The sequence below is a fragment of the Mizuhopecten yessoensis genome, unplaced genomic scaffold (genome assembly GCF_002113885.1).
Source record: "Mizuhopecten yessoensis strain PY_sf001 unplaced genomic scaffold, ASM211388v2 scaffold11155, whole genome shotgun sequence".
In the NCBI taxonomy this organism is placed as follows: domain Eukaryota; kingdom Metazoa; phylum Mollusca; class Bivalvia; order Pectinida; family Pectinidae; genus Mizuhopecten; species Mizuhopecten yessoensis.
Window position 1 is genome coordinate 287,878 of NW_018408907.1, and position 19,890 is coordinate 307,767.

The 19,890-nt window shown below is 34.1% G+C and overlaps 1 protein-coding gene across 1 annotated transcript; it reads left to right on the top strand.

The window, feature by feature from the left end:
• The first annotated feature begins 699 nt into the window (after window positions 1-699).
• LOC110467034 (solute carrier family 22 member 3-like) lies at window positions 700-19,204 on the top strand. Its single transcript, XM_021523900.1, has 11 exons — window positions 700-820; window positions 6,070-6,452; window positions 6,694-6,924; window positions 10,121-10,317; window positions 13,489-13,722; window positions 14,728-14,862; window positions 15,138-15,226; window positions 15,554-15,668; window positions 16,037-16,109; window positions 17,812-18,055; window positions 18,502-19,204. Exons 2-10 carry the CDS (start codon window positions 6,084-6,086, stop codon window positions 18,040-18,042), a joined length of 1,674 nt encoding a protein of 557 aa, XP_021379575.1. The 5' UTR covers window positions 700-820; window positions 6,070-6,083; the 3' UTR covers window positions 18,043-18,055; window positions 18,502-19,204.
• Window positions 19,205-19,890: the final 686 nt, after the last annotated feature.

The window sequence follows — 19,890 nt, forward strand, 5'->3', positions numbered from 1 at the left end:
TTTTACTCTGATATAATGCGTCGTAGCGTGAATGATTATCTCTGATCCAATGTCCTAAAGCATGAATGTTTAACTCCGATCCAATGCCCCATGTCATCAATGTTTAACCCTGACCAAATGACCTTTAACATGAATGTTTAACTCTGATTCAATACTCCATTGCGTGAATGTTTAACTCTGATATAATGCCCCACAGCATGAATGCTTAACCCTGATCCAGTGAACCATAGCGTGAATGTTTATTTCTGATCCATTGAGTCATAGCGTGAATGTTTAACCCTGATCTAATGCCCCATATCGTGAATGTTTAACTCTGATCTAATGCCCCATATCGTGAATGTTTAACCCTGATCTAATGCCCCATATCGTGAATGTTTAACTCTGATCCAATGCCCCATAGCGTGAATGTTTAACTCTGATCCATTGAGTCATAGTCTGAGTGAAAACTCTGATCCAGTGAGTTGTAGTGTAAATATTAACTCTGACCCTAAGTGGCATTGTGTGAATGATTTACGCTAATCATTGAGTCATATTTTGTTTTTGTCTGAACTTTATCCATCTTGTGATATTATGTTGTTTTTTACTTTTCCCCTAATTAAAGTGTACAAAAGAGTTAAAGGTATTTAAAACTGTCCTACTACAAACTATTATAACGTTATCTGGCCGTTAACAGCTATCGTACTCCCCTACAATTTTAAAAAGGAAACATTCTTGGTATCCATGCTCCCAGCATTTAGTTTATGTCTTGCATTGAACAGCATTTCTTAAACATAGACGTCGTACATCTACCGGACTAAAGCGTCAGCATTTATAGATACAGGTATGTTAACCATAATTATAATCTTATTGTTGTTTCAATGAGTAATGTTTAAGGGGAGGATTTAATAACTGTTCAGAGTCGTTTAAAAGTCTTATTATTGTCTTTCATTTTGTACATTTTCTAATATATAATATTGCAGCTGCCATATGCAATGCAGATAAACGATCCACTGGTTTAGTCCTCGACTAACTTTTATTTCGTTGTTCTAGTTCTTGTATTTGTAAATATTATCGACCTTTGACCTTGTGTGTTTACCTTTGATACGTCTTCTTTCTTATTTTACTTTCATACACAGCCTGTAAAATAAGTTTACTGTTTTGTCATATTCAAAATAATTCTTTGAACATTTACAGTTTGGAATTGTTTTTTATATATATATATTTCTTTTTACTGATTTGCATTCTGTAGGTGGTCGGTTGTCTGTTTGTACCGACATATTACTTGTGTGTATCCAAGTTAAACAAAAGTACAGATAACAAAAATCAATACTAAAACCTTTATTCCGTTTATTATCTAAACCACAGGGACCTGCGAATTTGTAACAGCGAAATATGGACCTAAATCAAGGTGTTCAGAGTAATTTTACATGTTTTAGAGGTTTAGATCGACTTTTGGTAAAATTGACACCCCAATGGCAATGATCATATAGCGGTGTAGGGAGGTTAACTTCTCCGCTATATGATCATTGGGAGTGTCATTGTTACCGAAAGTTGATTTAACCCCCTAAAACATGTAAAATAACTCTTTAGTTTAGGTCCAAATATAGCTGTAACAAATTCTCATTCTCTGCTTTTTTGTCCCTCTGTCTCCTTTTGACATATGTACCTATATACGTAGTTTGGGACTCATATATATGCTAGTGGTATGCGGATAAGCGACAGTGTTATCAAGATTTATTGCCCGAGATGAACAAAAACATTTATTTAAAGTGGCCGACACAAGTTGCCCCTGACGCCGTGGACCGATCGTGCGCCTGCATTCTCAACTTGGCGGGGTTCAAAAGACACCAAACGCTAAAAAAAATCCTCTCTGTCACTAGGTCATAGTTTAGATCATTAGACAAATTTGTATTACATAGATAAGCCAAATAGATGAAATATTTCCCAATACGATAGCTGCTAGCTGCCATGTACTTTTTCAAAACACTTTCATTGCATCAGACTTGTTATATTTAGTATTTCATTTAAATATGGTAAATGCAAATCAAATGAATCATAGACAAGGCTTTCAGTTTACACTTAACATTAAGCAAACTCGGGAGTCAAATAGAAATTTCCATGAAGTTTGGAAAGGTATAAGATTTTCTAGGTAACCTGTCCTCGAAATCCTGTTCACCCTGTCACAAATAACGAGCATCAGGCCTAAGGCTGATGATGCTGATTTGACAAGCGACTAGTTCTATATATTCCCAAGCTAATCTTGGAGAACAAATGTGTGCAATATTTATTTTTTTACTTATTTAGACATTTCTGCAACCGAATTTAAGGACATTATATTTACTTTGGACGATTCATTTAACGCCTGTTCTGACTTAATGAATGCACATATTTACAAAGATTAACCTCCTGTATTTTGAAATTTATATAGTTATACTGTCGCAAATTGAGTCTTCCTGGCGATGCAGAGCGGACAGTTTTAGTAAAACGTATATTTGCGATATTCACATAATCACAATACAACCGCAAACCAAAAATACAGTAGGACTATCCCAATGGAAATGACGATCACTCTGCCGTGGATTGGTGACGTCAGGAATATTCAAAGTGAGGCGGAATAATATTGACCTTTCGGGTCACACTATTGTTCGTGCCGTCATGAATATTGCCTGCGCAAGCTACGCCGAACAGAGAGTATGGTCAAACCCAGTGCTTTCGTTTTGTGACATCATAACGAGGCTTACCAGGATTCTGGTAAATGATTTCATTGGTCAAAGGTTGACACACCCGTTTCAACTTTTGAAGTCAGAATTTTAGTAGCCCAAAATTACATTGAATATTTTAATTCAAGAAAAAATCATCTGTATATGCATTCCTGAAGTATCCATGTTTTCAGTATTAACGAAAAAAAATGTAAGAAAATACTTCAAAAAGAATGATTTCATGTATTTTCATTGGATATTTTACAATAAACCATGAAGCTAACAAGGCTATTGATACAAGTCAAGCCAGATTACCTGAGTGAGAACTTGAAGGTTTTTTGAATGGTGTACAGGTAAAATCTCACTTGCTTTGCATGCTTTTTTCCAACTTCAGTCAGCCTTGTTGGCTTTGTGCTTAGTTATGATTTATTCAGTGGAAATATATGGCATTATTCTGGAGATTTGACACATTTTCTTACATTGTTCTCGATAATAGTGAATACACGGGTACTTCAGGAATGCATGTATGGGTAAGTTTTTTTCATTAATTTCATTATTCATTGAAATGTTTAATGGCGTTGACATAACGTCCGGAAACGAAAGTAAAAACACTGCCCTCTGGTGATGGTAATTTTAAAGTCCTGTGTTTGACCAGACTCTTGAATTACAAGTGCTCAAGCGTCTGGTTGAACGAGACTATCATGAATGATCCACATCATGACCTGTCAGGGTCAGTCGGGATGTTTGACGTCATAAACAATCGCCATCCGGGCTTCATATGCAAATCGCAAGTTATTCTGATTGACCAATCAAATGTCGTGTTACATCTAAAATTATAATAATAATGTTTATTTCAGGAAATAGATCATAGACATCACATGTAACATGACAGTTGACATACATATTACAGTACAACATACATATATATTACTAAAAAAAATAAACAGAATATCACAGGTTTTTGGGGCAGTCCAAGGAGCAGGTGATTGGGGCATCCCCTTCCTACTAGCTCTCCAGACGCTCAAATATTAATGAACCTACATGCATTAAATTATCGTCAGAAATAAAATATTGTATTATCTTAAAATATTATATTATATATGAAACTAAAATTCATAACTGATTTTAAGATATAGGTAATCATATTTATACAATTAATACAACACAAACATTGATCTATAAACCTGAGGATAGCCCATGAAAGTTCGAAAGCTTATTTCCAATGGGGTCCATGTTATATTGATCACGGGGAAAGATTTTTGCAGGATGGAATGAATGACAACATATTAACTTTATTGTCAGTACCTATAGTAATTCCGTAATGACTATATAATCTAAAAAACACACATATATATATGTTCAGGTTTAAATAGTTAGCCCAACTTAAAATATGTAACGTGACTTTCCAACTATTTATATTTAAAAAAAAAAAATAATAATAATACGGTACAGATGTCGTCAGCACGTGGATTGCAGTGACACAAAGTTTGTTTTCTTAGGGTTGGGGATCCCCTACCAGCAAAGTCTACTTGTTTTGTGCCACCGCAATCACATATAATTGGGTTATCAGCATGAATTTTGAAATTTAAAAGCGAGATGTTTCTTCTCAAACGAATTAAAATAAAAATAATTTTCTATCAGCATAAATATGTAAACATATGGAGTTAACCATTCAGATTGAATGCCATATTCCTATCTGTAAACTACTTTATATCAATTCCGCATGGAAAAACGATAACATACAAACATCCTGAGTGATTAAACACGTTTACAAGCATTGTGTTCACCGTTATCACTTTAACCATAGACCTAAATTAACGGGACCTTTACTTTAGGTCTCTGCTTTAACCTACATTAGATACAGCGAATCATTTTTTGACAATGTATAGGATTTTATATACATCCCTTTAACACTAATTATTAACGTTGATTACATAGATGCCCTACTCTATATCACATGATATACATTTTGTACTTTTTTTATATATATTTTTTTCTTTGGAAGGAAAATCAGCTTTTTCATTTATGCTGTCGAATCATGATCAGTTACTTTTACATACATTCTGTACGGTTAATCAACTTTCAGATATTTTTTGTAAGGTTAATTATAATTAAATCCGTTCCGAAATAATGTTTGTATATATTACATGTATGTACATAAAATAATTTTACATAGATTATTAACGGCGAATCACTTTTACATTGACGTTTTACTTTTAATCACTTTTATATACCACTTGTACATTAAAACACTCTAAAATATTTATGTACGGTAAATCACTTAGCTTACATTCCCTTTGATAAGTACACAAATTCTGTACAATAAACCACTTCTAAATATATTCGCTACAGTAAATCGATGTTCTATACATTCCGTACTTTAAATTGCATTTAAGCAAAAAAATAAACCATGAGCTCGGAGTGATCAAATATAAAGCTTTTATGGGATATATACATATATGTTACCTAAATAAATATATGATCTTATCATTTTTGGTGAGGTGTCTTTCAGTATGCAGAAGTGAGGTGTCTTTCAGTATGAAAAGGTGAGGTGTCTTTCAGTATGTAAGGGTTGGGTGTTTTCAGTATGTAAAGGTGAGGTGTCTTTCAGTATGTAAAGGTGAGGTGCTTAATAGTGTTTTTCAATTTTTTTTAAATATTTTTTTTATTCCAATTCAATTCAATTCAAGTTTATTCCGGGGGCCTTACGACCCATAGGCATACATAAATATAATACATAATATTACATACATATTTGGAGAGTGATCTCTCATGACATGCATACAGAACACAAAAAGTAACATATACATGTCTGTATACGATACACAAACAACATACTGACAGAGACGGGAGGTAACTCCGCGGCAATGTTATCTTGATTGCGATTACATAAATGCCGAGTCAATCTACCAATTATTACTAAGTTTAATGAATATACATTAATAGCAATAATACTTGTATTATACAGACAGACAAACACACACAGTTTTTCAGTATGTAAATGTGAGGTGTTTTTCAGTATGTAAAATGTATGTTAGATTGATTTGTCGAAAGATTTACAATGATTTTTGTGAAGCTGATTTACTGATTAACTGTACAGAGTATAAGTAAAATAATATACAATCAAAAGTATGATAAATATATAGTTACTGTGATTTGATGTATGCAATGTATGTTAAAGAATTGTATTGTACGGAAAGTATTTCTTTATTTTTTTATTTTTTTTTACATAATACAGATTATAGTGCGAGGTCGCAAATCCCAAAACAACCATTCACATAGATTTCGCTTGTGACTGCTGTTATTCTTTGAATGTCTGAACATGTTAAATGTCTTTGATATTGACTTAGGTGTAATTTCAACAATCATATCTGCTCTGAACAATTTTTAGATTCCTTTCTCGACATGTCTGAGATGAAAGCTGACGAAGATGGAATGACGCCGAAGACAGTGCCACTAGATGAATTACTGCCAAGACTAGGACACCCCGGGAAGTTCCAAGTAATCACCTTCCTCCTGCTTGCCCTAAACTACTTGTCCGTGGTTTTTAACCACGTGTGTATGGCGTTCTACGGCTCCGCGCCTAAACACCAGTGTCAAGACAGTTCCATAGAGGCTGGAAATACCACCATTCTGGGTGTGACGTATGGAAAGTGTGTAACGTCCTACATCCTGGGAGATGGTCAAAACACGACAATCACTTGCGAGTCTGACCCAAACGGGCGCTGGAACTATTCACTATATACGGATCGCGAGACCACCATCGTCACACAGGTGTGAACAAATGTCTTCAGTTTTGTCTCTTTAATGATTGGTATGCTTAATCTGGCAAGTTGTAATTGCATATCTGTTCAAAGCCCTCCTTACAACAGTTAAATGATTCTTTGAAACATATATACAGGATATACAGAAAACCAATCAGATAAAATTACCCAACGTTTAAACTTCATAACTTCCATTGATCCTCATATATTGGTGGAAATGTTAACATTTCTAACAATTGATATGTTTACAGTGGGATCTAGTATGTGAAAATGGCTACCTTGGTAAGCTGGCTACCACTATATACTTCCTCGGGGTAATGACAGGAGGTGTGCTGTTTGGGCATATCGCTGACTTCTTTGGACGGAAGTGGACCATGTTGCTTTGCTTGTATACTCCTGTTGCCATAGGAATTGGTATATACTTCGTTGAAACCTTCACCGAATTTGTTGTTTTGAGATTCTTTCAAGGAGTATTTATTCAGGTAAAGTTGATACGTTTGCTTTAAATGAAAATAATACCATATGCTTCCATTTTTTTCATATTTGCCAGTGAAGGAAATGTGAAAGCGTTTATTCTAGCTAACATCAGTGATATACGCCAATTGTTCTGTGTAGGGCGATTTTATCATCAGACAAAATATGCAGACTTTAAATTTTGAGATAAACCATTACTAATCCATAGCAGTGCCGTTTTATCTACCAGAAGCGAATCTGCAGGGTGTATAGTTTGTACATTTGTTTGGGCCGAGTATAATTCTGTATTTACACGCTATACAAAGGTGGGGTCAACATTTGGCCCCAGCTCCGATTTCTTTTATTCTTTTACCATATGTAGATACAAACAAAAAAATGATCAATAACTGCTTCAATGATTAATTACTACTGATAACCGTAGGGGACCTCCTTGTATAACACCAGGTTGCGTGACGGGGGTATCCTAACAAAATGAAAGATAAATATCACAGGCAAATGTTATTTTGAAAATGAATTATGATAGTGTATAAAGTTACTGTTATTTTGATACTAAATTTGGCATGTTGGTATTTAATTAGAAAAACATACAAATTTTCACAAAATTAAAAATATAACCTAAATTGTCATCTTGTCTATATATAGTTACGATGGTAGTCAATATTTTGAAAATCTTTAAAAACTGTCTATATATATATATTCTATCTACAGAATCATTTCTTTTTGTAATATCAAAACCGGAAAAGCACTTTTGTAGCATGCCAAACATGGTCACTGCCCAATTTCACATTATCATGGAGATTTGATACCGATACTTTGTCTGTTTCTGTATCATATGAAAACACTTTATTGTATTACGCATATTTTAAAATTATGTGCAGCAGTAATAACTCATGAATATGTATTCTGCCGAAATAATCTTTCCTCTTGAGAACTACTAAGGTTGAGATTGTGCTATAGACAAAGCTATGCAATTATATCAAAACAATAAAATATTCTGAATTGTAAAACTATTATACACTTTATAATACCCCCACGAAACGAAGTTAGGGGAGGGGGTTATACTGGACTCAACTTGTCTGTCCGTCCGTCGGTCCGTATAAAAAGTTTGTCTGGCCAACTCCTTTTAAAGAAATGGACCAAATTCAACAAAAGTTTCCACATATAATAATTACCACCTGAAATTGTGCATCAAGGTATTATTTTTTTTATTCTGACATTTTTTTTACAAAGTTATTGCCCTTTGTTAAAAAAAACTTGTCCGGACATATCCTCCAAATCTAAGGGGTTAATTGCAACGAAAGTTTTTAGATATGATAATTACCATCTGAGGTTGTGCATCTTGGTATTATTAATTTGTGTAATCTGACCCTTTTTTACGGAGTTATGACCCTTTGTTGAGAAATACTTGTCCATACAACCTCGCAAAACTATGGGACCAATTTCAACGGAAGTTTACAGATTTGGTAACTGTCCCATGACATTGTGTGTTCAAGTGGTATGTTTTCATTCCGACCTTTTTAAAGGAAGTTATGGCACTTTGTTGAAAACATCTTTGTCTGCCTCATAAACTACTGGGCCGATTTCGATGAACGATACGGTAAATACCCTCTGATGTCGTGCATCAGGGTATTTTTTTTCATTTTGACCCTTTTTAATGAGTTATGGTCCTTTGTTAAAAATCTTAGTCTTGACTTTTTCTCAACTACGTGAACGATTTTAGCAAAACTGGTTCATCTGGGCTAACACGATTTGGTATGCAAGTATGTTTTGGCATAGGTAGGGAGAACAGGATGTATTTTCGTGACCTATATACTTAAATACTTACTGGTGGGAGACTATGGATTGCTTTTCAATGCCTTTCCTTAGTTTGCCTTCAGCTTACAGTTCTAGTTTATATAGAGGCGGAGGTATTAGCCTTTGGCTTACAGTTCTTGTTAATTTGTTTTTGCCTATTACCCATTCATTAAACAAAGTATGCAGGAATACTGTATTACATTATTTTATATCGTTAAATCTAAACAAATAAAGCAAGAAAAGATATCCTTGACTGCTCCCCATACAAAAGATTTGTTTTAATAAATTTGATTGTTGTGACCTTGAACGAAGGTCAAGGTCATTTACGTTTATAAAACTTAAATCCAGTCACATAAACAACCTACTTGCCAAATACCAAGATCCAAGGACATTTGGTCATGAAAAAACACAAGTTAAAGGAAAAGTGGAAAGAAAGCTATGTTTTCCTTTTTTTGAATCAAAAGTGTTATACGACAAATTTACCGGTTGTAATTTTGTTTTGAAATTCCTAATGTTGAAAGATATTATTGGAAGCCAATTGTAATGCAAGTATGAAAAACAGAATCGTTTCAGAAGTATGTACATTAACGTATCAAAAATGGAAATTTTCTCATTAGTAATGAAATTTCAAATACGTTTCTGCTTATATCTTCAATAAAAAGAACAATTCTTTGTTGAAATAGTGTAATATTCGGTATCAAAATAACAGTTGGAATATGTTGCGCACGCTGATGATATACGTTTATTGTAATTGTGTCATTTAAATGCTCTAGGAGGAATTGTATTACCGCACCTTTAACACCCACACAGGTGTCATTCATTGAGGTCCCATTTATCATAAATGAATTCTGAAACTAACTCTTCCTGATTTAAGCTTCCTATACCCATACCATTCCTAGCGGGGGCCGACGCTAATGTTAAATCTCCATAGGCGTTGACCCTGCCTTTGATTATTCTTTTCTCTGTATTACTGTACATCCGGCATATGAATCGCCTGCATAGATATCAGTTAAACACGGTTTCTACAAAACAGGCATATTGCTTATAATGTTTCTGTTTTGAATTGTTTGAACCTTGGGAAGAAATTTACTCATGAAAATCTAAATCAATATTTACATCAGCGCCAGTCTCTATCTTTACTTACAACATTACCAACAGGGATTACTTACTACTACTTCTTAGAGAGGGTAAGCTTCTTTTGCTTCATAAAGACAGCCGTCGTGTAAATCTAGGTCAAACCCGAAACAATTCGGAAACGGAAACCTAGCGAAATCAGGTCAAAGTGATGACCAAATATTTTAAGTGAAGATTGGAAACCTCACCTGTAGATGAATATGACTGCAATTTAGAAGCACAAATTCGATATAACAAAACAAAAAATCTTATAGATAGCCGTATCCTATAATTCAGGGACTGCAGACGTCTACGGTTGCCCTAGTGATGGAGATGGCGGTTCGGGAGTATCGTGGAATCGCCGGTGCAGTGTTCGAGTGTTACTGGGGAGCAGGAGTACTGATCCTGGCAGGCATAGCCTACTTCATCCAAACGTGGCGATACATCCAGCTGGCCATTTCCCTTCCTGCTATCCTGCTTGTGTTCCATATATGGTAAAAGACGGAGTTATTTGATTTTGTTGTTGTATTGGTCTGATATCAATCGGCACCTCATAGGCTTGGTATTATAGAAACCATTTACAAAACACTTCATTTAATTGTGTCATATTCTAGCGTCAATAATGAGAATTATATAAGCTATACAGAGGGGGGAAATGATTAATGCATGTTTATTCCATAAAACACCATGAAAGCATATCACAGTCTTTTCAATGTATCTTAGTTTTTTTTCTCTTTTTTCAAATTGTGTAAAAATTATAAAAAAATAAATATATTATAATTTCAAAAATTAATCACCAAGAATATGAATTAAGGAAGCGCATATTTTAAAACAAATAGTTGCACGTCCAAACAAAGTAAAACTTTTTAACTCAATTCAGCGAGTCGCTTCATAGAAATTCAAGATACTCTGATATGAAATATTTGTGTATATAAAACGACTTGCAAGTTCACCACGACTAATAGAATCTATCACTCCTGTGTGATGTAGACAGAGATATCTCAACCAGAGGGTGATATATTTGTTTAGGTTAAGTAAGAGGCTTTGCCGAGTGCTAAACCTAAAAAAATATCTCATCCCGAGGATTAAGATATCTCTGTCTACATCACACAGGAATAATTGATTATTTTTCTTCCATATTTTCATACCGTATCATCAATGGCGCATGAATACACACATAGCCGCTGTGCTGCAAATGTGTGTAAACGTAACGTAACGTAAATAAAAAAATAGGAGTCATAATTAAATTAAGATATTTAATACATTAGTAGTATTAGCAACGTTATATTGTATATTGACATTTTTTGTTATAAGATTAATCGATATAGTGTCTTTAACGAAAACACTCAGAACTATTTGCACTCGTTGACTTCACGCTTCGAAAAATTCACTCGGAGTCAGAATACAACACCCTCGGTCGTTTCGTTTTGGGGGCTGACATCGTTGTGTTAATGTTAATAGTAATGTTAAATGTTCCTCCAGTGATTGTTGCGTCTTGGAATATACTCGGGATTTCACATCTTTGGATTTACGAACGCTTTCAAGTTCGCACAAGGACATGCTGTTGTGCGCTGTAGTTTTGTTGACTGTTCGTTTGACATCGGCCGATGTGAGGTAGGTGCACTAAACCCAGTGTGTCGTCCTAAGTCCGATTGTACGGTTTCATTGGAGCGATTGGTCATTGAGAGAAGAGTTAATTGTTGACTGTTCTGTAATTGTTCAATACATGTGTGTAAAAGTGATGTAATCGGTTTTGCTAAAAGTGCACAGGATCACAGGTCATGTTGAAAGAAGTGCGTTTTCTGTGACGTAATAGCGCGTGCCAGCTGTCTTGATCGAGGTAGATCAAGGCAGGTTTATCTTTTCCCTACCAAAAAAGGGAATGTACCTGTGAAGTGTGGGAGAATAATGAAATATCTCACCCCCTTCACCCCATTGAGGGTGAGATAGGGGAATCTCAACCAGAGGGAGAAGATTCTTATGTGTGGTAACTTAAGAATCTTTCCCCGATAGTTGAGATTCCCCCATCTTACCCACAAGGGGGTGAATGATTATTTTTTTATTTGCATACTAGACCGAGATATCCGCATTTCCGGCGGTGCTGGAAAATTCTATCCGACCCATGGGTCTAGATCGCTTACACGCGCAGATTGGCGGGGGACTTATGGTGACCTTTCGGGGTTACGCTATTGTTCGTGACGTCATTTTATGACGTTTTGGGCTCATTCGGGGTCATTGACGTCACAAGCAATTGCCATCTGGGCTCCATATGCAAATGAGAAATGTGCGGATAATTTAAAACTTTACTAGAAAAGCAGCTGTTTTTACGGGTTTTAGGTAATAAGCAAGAAATAGAATCCATCCCTGATGTGAGGTAAGGATAAGGTTATTCAAACCCTCGGGATAAAATATTGAGCAAAAGACCCTCGGCAAAGCCTCGGGTCTCCTGCTCAATATTTTATCCCTCGGTGTTTAATAACCTTATGCACAACTCACATCAGGGATGGATTCTATAAGTCCAGGGTAAGAGAACGAAGTGCCTTTTTCGTCTGTTATTGTATTATACGGACTTGTACCATTTCTTGATAAAATAAAAAGCTATTTGTTTACCTTGAATTGTAGAATAAAGTGATATCAGATCGATTAAGTAATTCGGTCGGAATCTCAAAAACTGCGCAACAAAATTAAACTGGATACAACAGTACATCTTTTTATCAAAGAGATGGATTAAAGACCTTTTAATATGAACATCTTTTTGTAGATTGTAATGGGTTTTATCAGATTTCTACTAAAGACATATTACAGTGATTGTATGATTACTTCTAACTTCGAAATTCAATCTTTACTTTATTTTATACCTTTTTTCATCCCTGTACAGTTACTTTTTATGGAAAGATTCTTGTAACACAACCAATAAGTGTTTCTATGTGACGTTTCGATGACTACTAGTACGGCATGTACGATTCAGTTTCGCTTTGTTTAATGCTTGGTCATAGATGTGGGAGAGTCTATAAGCCCCCTCATCTCGATTAAGAACTGAGGCGTATTCAGATGGCTTCCATTATCTGCCGCTTGAAAAGATTACTTTCTCTGTACAATACTTTGGAGTTATCCAAGTCAATCATGTGATTTTTTGCAATGTTAAGAATGACCTGGATAGTTACGTTGTGTCAGTTGAATAAAGTTTGCAGATTAATAACAATGTTTTCACTTCGTTTTGCAGCTTCGATTTAATCAAGAAAAAAGATTGCGAAATTAACATCCTAGTAACGTGTGACTCCATATCTCACAATATAGTTTACTGAGAGCGATTTGTCTTGATAAAAATAATCATTAGAAGTAAAAGTAAAGAAAGCCACCATGTAAATATTTAGTACGTCGATGTAGAATGATACACAAAGTAGAAATAAACTTCACCTTTTGTCAAATTAATCCTTTAAGAACTCATCAGTCCATGTTTAAAGTGTTCCAGAAATATCTAGAAATACAGCAAAAGGGGAATTTGCCCACAAACCTGTGTGCGATTTTGGCTACAACATGTTTGAACTAGCTTTTCAAATTTCTAATATTATATCCAAAATAACAAGGAAAGCATGAAATGAAATTTATAAGAATCCGTTAATTTATGATAGACAATCGACACTAAAAGATTTTTATGTTTTCAGCTGGACTCCCGAATCTCCACGATGGTTGGTCATGAAAGGGCGGTTCGATGACGCGGAGGGTGTGGTGAGAAGAATCGCCAAGTTCAACAAATTACCGTACCCAGGAGATATTATGAATGCTATCCGGAAGGAGGGAGTCCCCTTGGACGATAAAAACAGAAAACGGTTCACGGCCCTTGACCTTATGACGTCATCAATAATCAGAAATAGGACATTCCTGTTGTTTTATCTTTGGTTGGTGTTTGACTTTTCCATGCTTGTTTATACTTTTTTTACATACTCCATTATCAAAAGACCATTAAATGAAACATCTTTATATATAATCAAAAACAAATGGAGTTGTCATCAGATTAATTACGATATTCCATTCAAGTCAAAAAATAATGGCTCTGGTGGTGGACGTCCAGCAGTATTATGTGATTTCAATACCTTGCCAATATTTGTATTGAAGTTGTTTTTGGCAGATGGGAAACTGGATATCTGATCATTGTATTGTTACTTAATATTTGTTCTAAAATTCGGATTGTAAAATATCTGAGATTACAAAAATTCCTGTTCCTTGTGGAGAGTCTCACATATTACTGTATACATAATAAGATAACTGTAAAGTACCCTGTACATTTTTTCGTCAAAAATATTTGCATCTTACATTAAATAAATGGTTCTATCAAAGATACTATGCCTATTGAAGTTAGCTTACCTGATATATTGTTAGTTCCATGGAGTCGTACAGAAAAGATATATAACTGAAAGTAAAGCATAGGTACTACAAATGGTAAAACAGTTACATGAGAAAAAATACAAACTATTAAGCAGAGAATGAAGAACAAAACATATTTCCCAAAAATAAAACCAAGGGTTACTCTTACTTACGCTCTCTGCACCCCATGAATATGTCATTATGAAATCGAAAGCTCTGTACGCACCGCCTTGTGGACGATACACGTTGACAAGTTTGATCCTTTGATGTACATCAAAAGAAATGCACGGCAAATTGACCGGCTTTGATGTCGAGCGTCGCTCCTTTGTAATTCCTTTATGATATTTCACAGGAAATGTGGTAATTATAACTAAATTTGGTTCAGGATATTATTTCTCTTTATTGAACTTCCATTTTCACCTGTTTAGTAGATCATAATGTTTTGTCTTAAAGTCCCCAGGGATGTTTTCTTCGTATCACGTCTGGGTTCTGATTTTTATTATGTTTTACCTGAATTTATAGATCTATTTCGTTAACAGGTTCGCTACGTCTATTGGATATTACGGCCTCACATTCCAAATCACCAGCCTTGCAGGGAACAAGTATCTAAACTTCTTCATCGGCGCATCAGTGGAAATGGTCGCCTATATTAGTGTGATATACATTATCAAACGGTGTGTGAGCTCATTAGGCGAACAGACTAAAAGGATCATTGGTTGAGAAGTTTTATATAGATCATACAATGACAGTCTAGACATCTCAATAACAGGTTGAGTTTATTCTAGAATACTCGTTGGAAATTTTATGTTTTGTAATCAACATAATACAATCATGTTACTTTAAACACACTGACATGTACTTGGAAGAGTTAAGCATTTATTCGAGAATGTTGAATGAATAACCTTCTAATTTTAATTGAAAAGGAGCATGTTGACATTTTACCCTTTAGATTCGGCCGACGTAAGCCCCTGACTTTCTACTTCCTACTTGCCGGATCTTGCTGTATTCTGGCTGGTGTGATACCGTTTGCTGGAACAGGTAAACGGGAGAAACAATATGATATTGCTCTATTAACGCATCCATTCTAAATTTGACTTCATGTTAATTGGTCGCTTTTTTACGTTGACGTTTAATTTAGGTATAAATTGTTATTGAACTGAATCTTGGCTGCGATTTAGTTCCTTTGAAAAATTTATTGTTAACTCATTGGTGTATCCTTCTTTTTAGGCACAAGCCAAAGAGTCATGCTTACGAAACCATGAACATTAATTTTATTAATATTCATGTCCTAAAACTTCTTATGCGAGAAAAGGAATTATTTATTCTACTTTTTACATATTATTAATATATTGTTTTATTTTTAAGGTGACGACATCTCTAAAGCATCTACCAGTTTCGCAATCATTGGTCGATTTGGTATGGGCGGCGTATTCAGCGTTATTTTAGTGTATACATCTGAGTTGTACCCTACTGTCATCAGGTACGTGTTGGAACAACCTAACAAATTCTTTGTTGTAAAACTTGATCACAGAATGACCTTTTTGAATGCTTGGTTATACGATCTGGTAATACATGTTTTTCACTTATGTTTGATATATAGCTAAGTTTCTGTGCTGTTTAAGAAAATCTAACTAATTATGTTTTCATTAATTTGATTATTACTGTTTATTTTGAGATAATATCTCACAAGATAATTGACGTCACAGAATTGATTCCCAGTGTGATATCACAATGAAGACCAAATCAAACTGCCATATGAGTTTCAACTCTTGTTTTCATAGGTTAACTATGTCGGAAAAGCATAGTAGGATGAACATAATCGCCTTATACTTATAAATGTTTATACAGGAGTATCGGAATGGGTGGCTGTTATTTCCTGACAAGAGTAGGAGGCCTACTTGCTCCGCAAATTCTCCTGCTGGTATGTGTGCTGCTCATACATTACTCGGGTATTAGTGTAAGAAGGCAGAAAACAACGTTTGATTAGAATTTAAACAAGGTTTTTAAAAACTCAATGCAACTGAAAATGTTAACTTTGAACTCGTCTCAGGAAAGAATTCAACACCATTTTCATTTTACGGTGTTAAATCTTCGTCAAAAGTAATTAAACAACAAAGGGTTATATAAGTCTCTCTCAGGCGTTCTGTAAATTCATTTAACCTTTATCATGTTTTTATAGTCTTGAATAGAGGCTATGTAAGTATTTATCAGGCGTTGTATTTATCAGAAGTCAAGTCCCTTTCATGTTATGCTATTTTTAATTTAATGTATTTATTGTGATTATTGTTCCACCCAACCTTAAATAACTAGTATATTGACGTCATATATTGATATATGCTATTGCTATTAATAAAGTAATACTTCTTGTACTTGTATCTTATCAGGGATTAAGTGAGGCGTTATGTAAATCTTTATCAGAATTTATGAAAAAAGTTATCAGAGGTTTTATAAATATTTACCAACTCATTAAGAAATATTATGTAAGACATACAAGCATGTATAACTTAATTCAACTACTTGTGAGAATGTATCCGACATTAGAAATCTTGGCAAATTTTTAATACAAGCAAACAAAAGGATATCTGAGTCGATTGCTGGTTAGTGTTCACTCTCCACAGTGTGTGTGTGTGTGTCATATTGTATGTTGTCTCTGTATTGTTTTGTATACATGTTATAACTGATAAGTCAATCGACTTAAAGTAAATAACTTGAACAACCAGGTGTTATGCAAATCTTTATCAGGTTTTATGTGAATAGTTATCAGAGGTTCTGAAAAATCTTTATCAGGTTTCATGTAGACAGCTAACAAATGTGCTGTAAATATTTATCAAGCGTTATGTAAATCTTTATCAGAGATTATATAAAAAAAAATATCACAGGTTCTATAAATATTTATTTTGTGTTATATTAATCTTCAGGTTTTATTTACAAGAAAAAACTTTCAGAGGTTGTGTAAATATGTATCAGTCTTTATACAAATCTTTATCAAGTTTTATGTAGAGAGCTAACAAATGTTCTGTAAATATATTTCATGCGTTATTTTAATCTTTATCAGAAATTATGTAAAAAGTTATCAGAGGTTCTATAAATATTTGTTTTGTTTTATATTAATCTTTATAAGGTTTTATGTACATGAAAATAGCTATTAGAAGGTGTATAAATATTTATCAGGCTTTATATAAATATTTATCAGGTTTTATGTAAATATTTGTCAGGCTTTATGTAAATATTTACCAGGTTTTAGGTTAATATTTATCATGTTTTATGTAAATATTTATCATGTTTTATGTAAATACTGATCAGGCTTTATTTAAATATTTCTCAGGTTTTAGTTCAATATTCATCAGGTTTTATGTAAACATTTATCAGGTTGTTTTGTAAATCTTTATCAGATTTTATGCATGTCCGTTTTTCACGTACCGTATTAACTATGTTTAATGAATGTTAATCAAAGTTAAGCAAAAAGTTATCAGGTGCTATGAAAGTATATTTAAAGCATTATGTACAAATAACAATGGTTTTATCAGGTATGATATATGTTGCTTATGTTTATTTGATTTTAATGATTTATCCCAACACATGTTGGATAAGCTATGTTTAATGTTACGTTTGTTGATATTCAGGGTGACTACACGCATAAATCGGTTCCAATCATAGCATTTGGTGCGTTGAGTGTGATTGGTGGATTTTTAACATTGATTTTACCGGAGACACTTGGGAGAAAGCTTCCGGATTCCATTGAAGATGCAGAAAAAATGCGTGGTAACAAAATAATCAAGAACGTGGACGAGAGAAGTAATCGTACCCCAGCTGTAAATGAAGGCTTCAATGGAGATACTCAAACTCATTTGTAGCGATCTCGAAAAGGTATATCTCATTAGTGAAGTTCTTTCTATTTTCATTCCATTATTAGTGGAACAGGTTTTCGTTTCAGCAAAGCTCTACCGAGCTTAAACGAGAATTTCAGGACAGGATTCATTAATCTTATAACAATAAAAATATATCAAGATCTTTTTTATCGCTTAACTTCACGTTTAGTGCAATATGAGGTTTCTATTGTTTCGTCACAGTGTTATGACGTCAGGTCGATTGCCACCCGAGGTTATTGTGACAAGAGTGTATAAACTCCATAGCACAATATATGTCTGAATCAACTAAACATTGTATTTGATTTTTTTTTATCATAAATGTTATTGCATAATGAGGATTTTTCGTTGTGAAATATTGCACAAGACCGTCATAAAATAGTTAACACAGTATCAAACATAAAAGCATCATGTGGTTGACGTCATTTTTCCCATTTTCTTTGGCAGGACATCATCGTTTTCCGGAATCCCGGCAAAGGAACACATTAGTTTGCATACCTATTTGCGCATGTATTTCGCGAGTGGCTGCATCATGAAGACGCTAGCCAAGTCAAATTCCGGCAAAATTCTCGTATTTAGATGCACTTATGCTTTATCTAATGTGATAAATAGACCCAGAGGCGGATCCAAGGGGGTGGCACATGCTCTATTTAGCACACAGTTAATATGGAGTTAATATAGCAAAAGTGATATAAGGAAGAGTGTTGCATGAAACACAGGTAAATAACAGGTATTCACAGGTGAAATGTAGCTTTTAGGAAATAGTATATAATTGACTTTCCATTGTTTCATTAAACAACACCTGCCTGTTGTTGGTAACGATGTTAGCACTCAGAAAACACCCCGATAAATGTATATATATAGTGCATGTATTTCTTATTGTATAAGTAATGTTTTAAATAATGCTTTATAAAGTTAGTTTATTAATTACGGTATAACCCCAAAAAATAATCCGTTATTCCAGAATTATAGAAATAAATTTCGATATTTTATACATTTTTAAATTCGATAAACCATTTGTAAACAATATCTCAAATGATAATCAGTATATTGAATAATTCAGACAGATTTTAAATATGTCAATATTATGCTGAAACGGTGTGTTTTAAAGGGATGACATTTCAATCTTTCAAATGACAGTTTATGTATAAATGTAATACGTTGAATACCACTTAATAAAGATAGTTTGTACACAACAATTTAGTCGGTTTTGATCAATCAATATCCTACTGCTGAGGATGACATGAGGATAACATAACTAAATCAAGCTTAAACGTTAATACAACGTAGCCGATAATCGACGGAAAAAATGTTTTACCTTCATGCTAAATTGTTATATTTTACCATAGGAAGAAGTGCATTGACCAATGCATACAAAGACTAAGCACAAAATTAAATATATATGATTTTAATATTTATTCTCTATAAAATAAAACACACTGTCTCGCTGGTTCGAGGCCTACATAGGACGATCGCCAGGTACTTACCGCAGATCGATGATTTTCTCCTGTACTCTAGCTTTTTTAACTGACCATAGCTGTTTATAGGACGTGAAACAAAAACAAAGTAAAGTCTTTTGTGAATGAACAGATACACCTTGGTGCTGCTGTCTATAACTTCGCAAAGAAAAAAACTTAAGAAAAGAAGAATTTCTAAATAAAAACACTATTTAATTAGCGCGAGTACAAAATTGTGGTAAAACGGTCATCGGTTTTTCTATCGTTAAAGATCATGAGGTAGTTCAGAGAATTTTGTTAAAGAAATAAAGACAGGTATCAAACGTGATGTTTTCACGGTGTGAAAATATCATATTTGGAATTGATCAATCAGAACGGT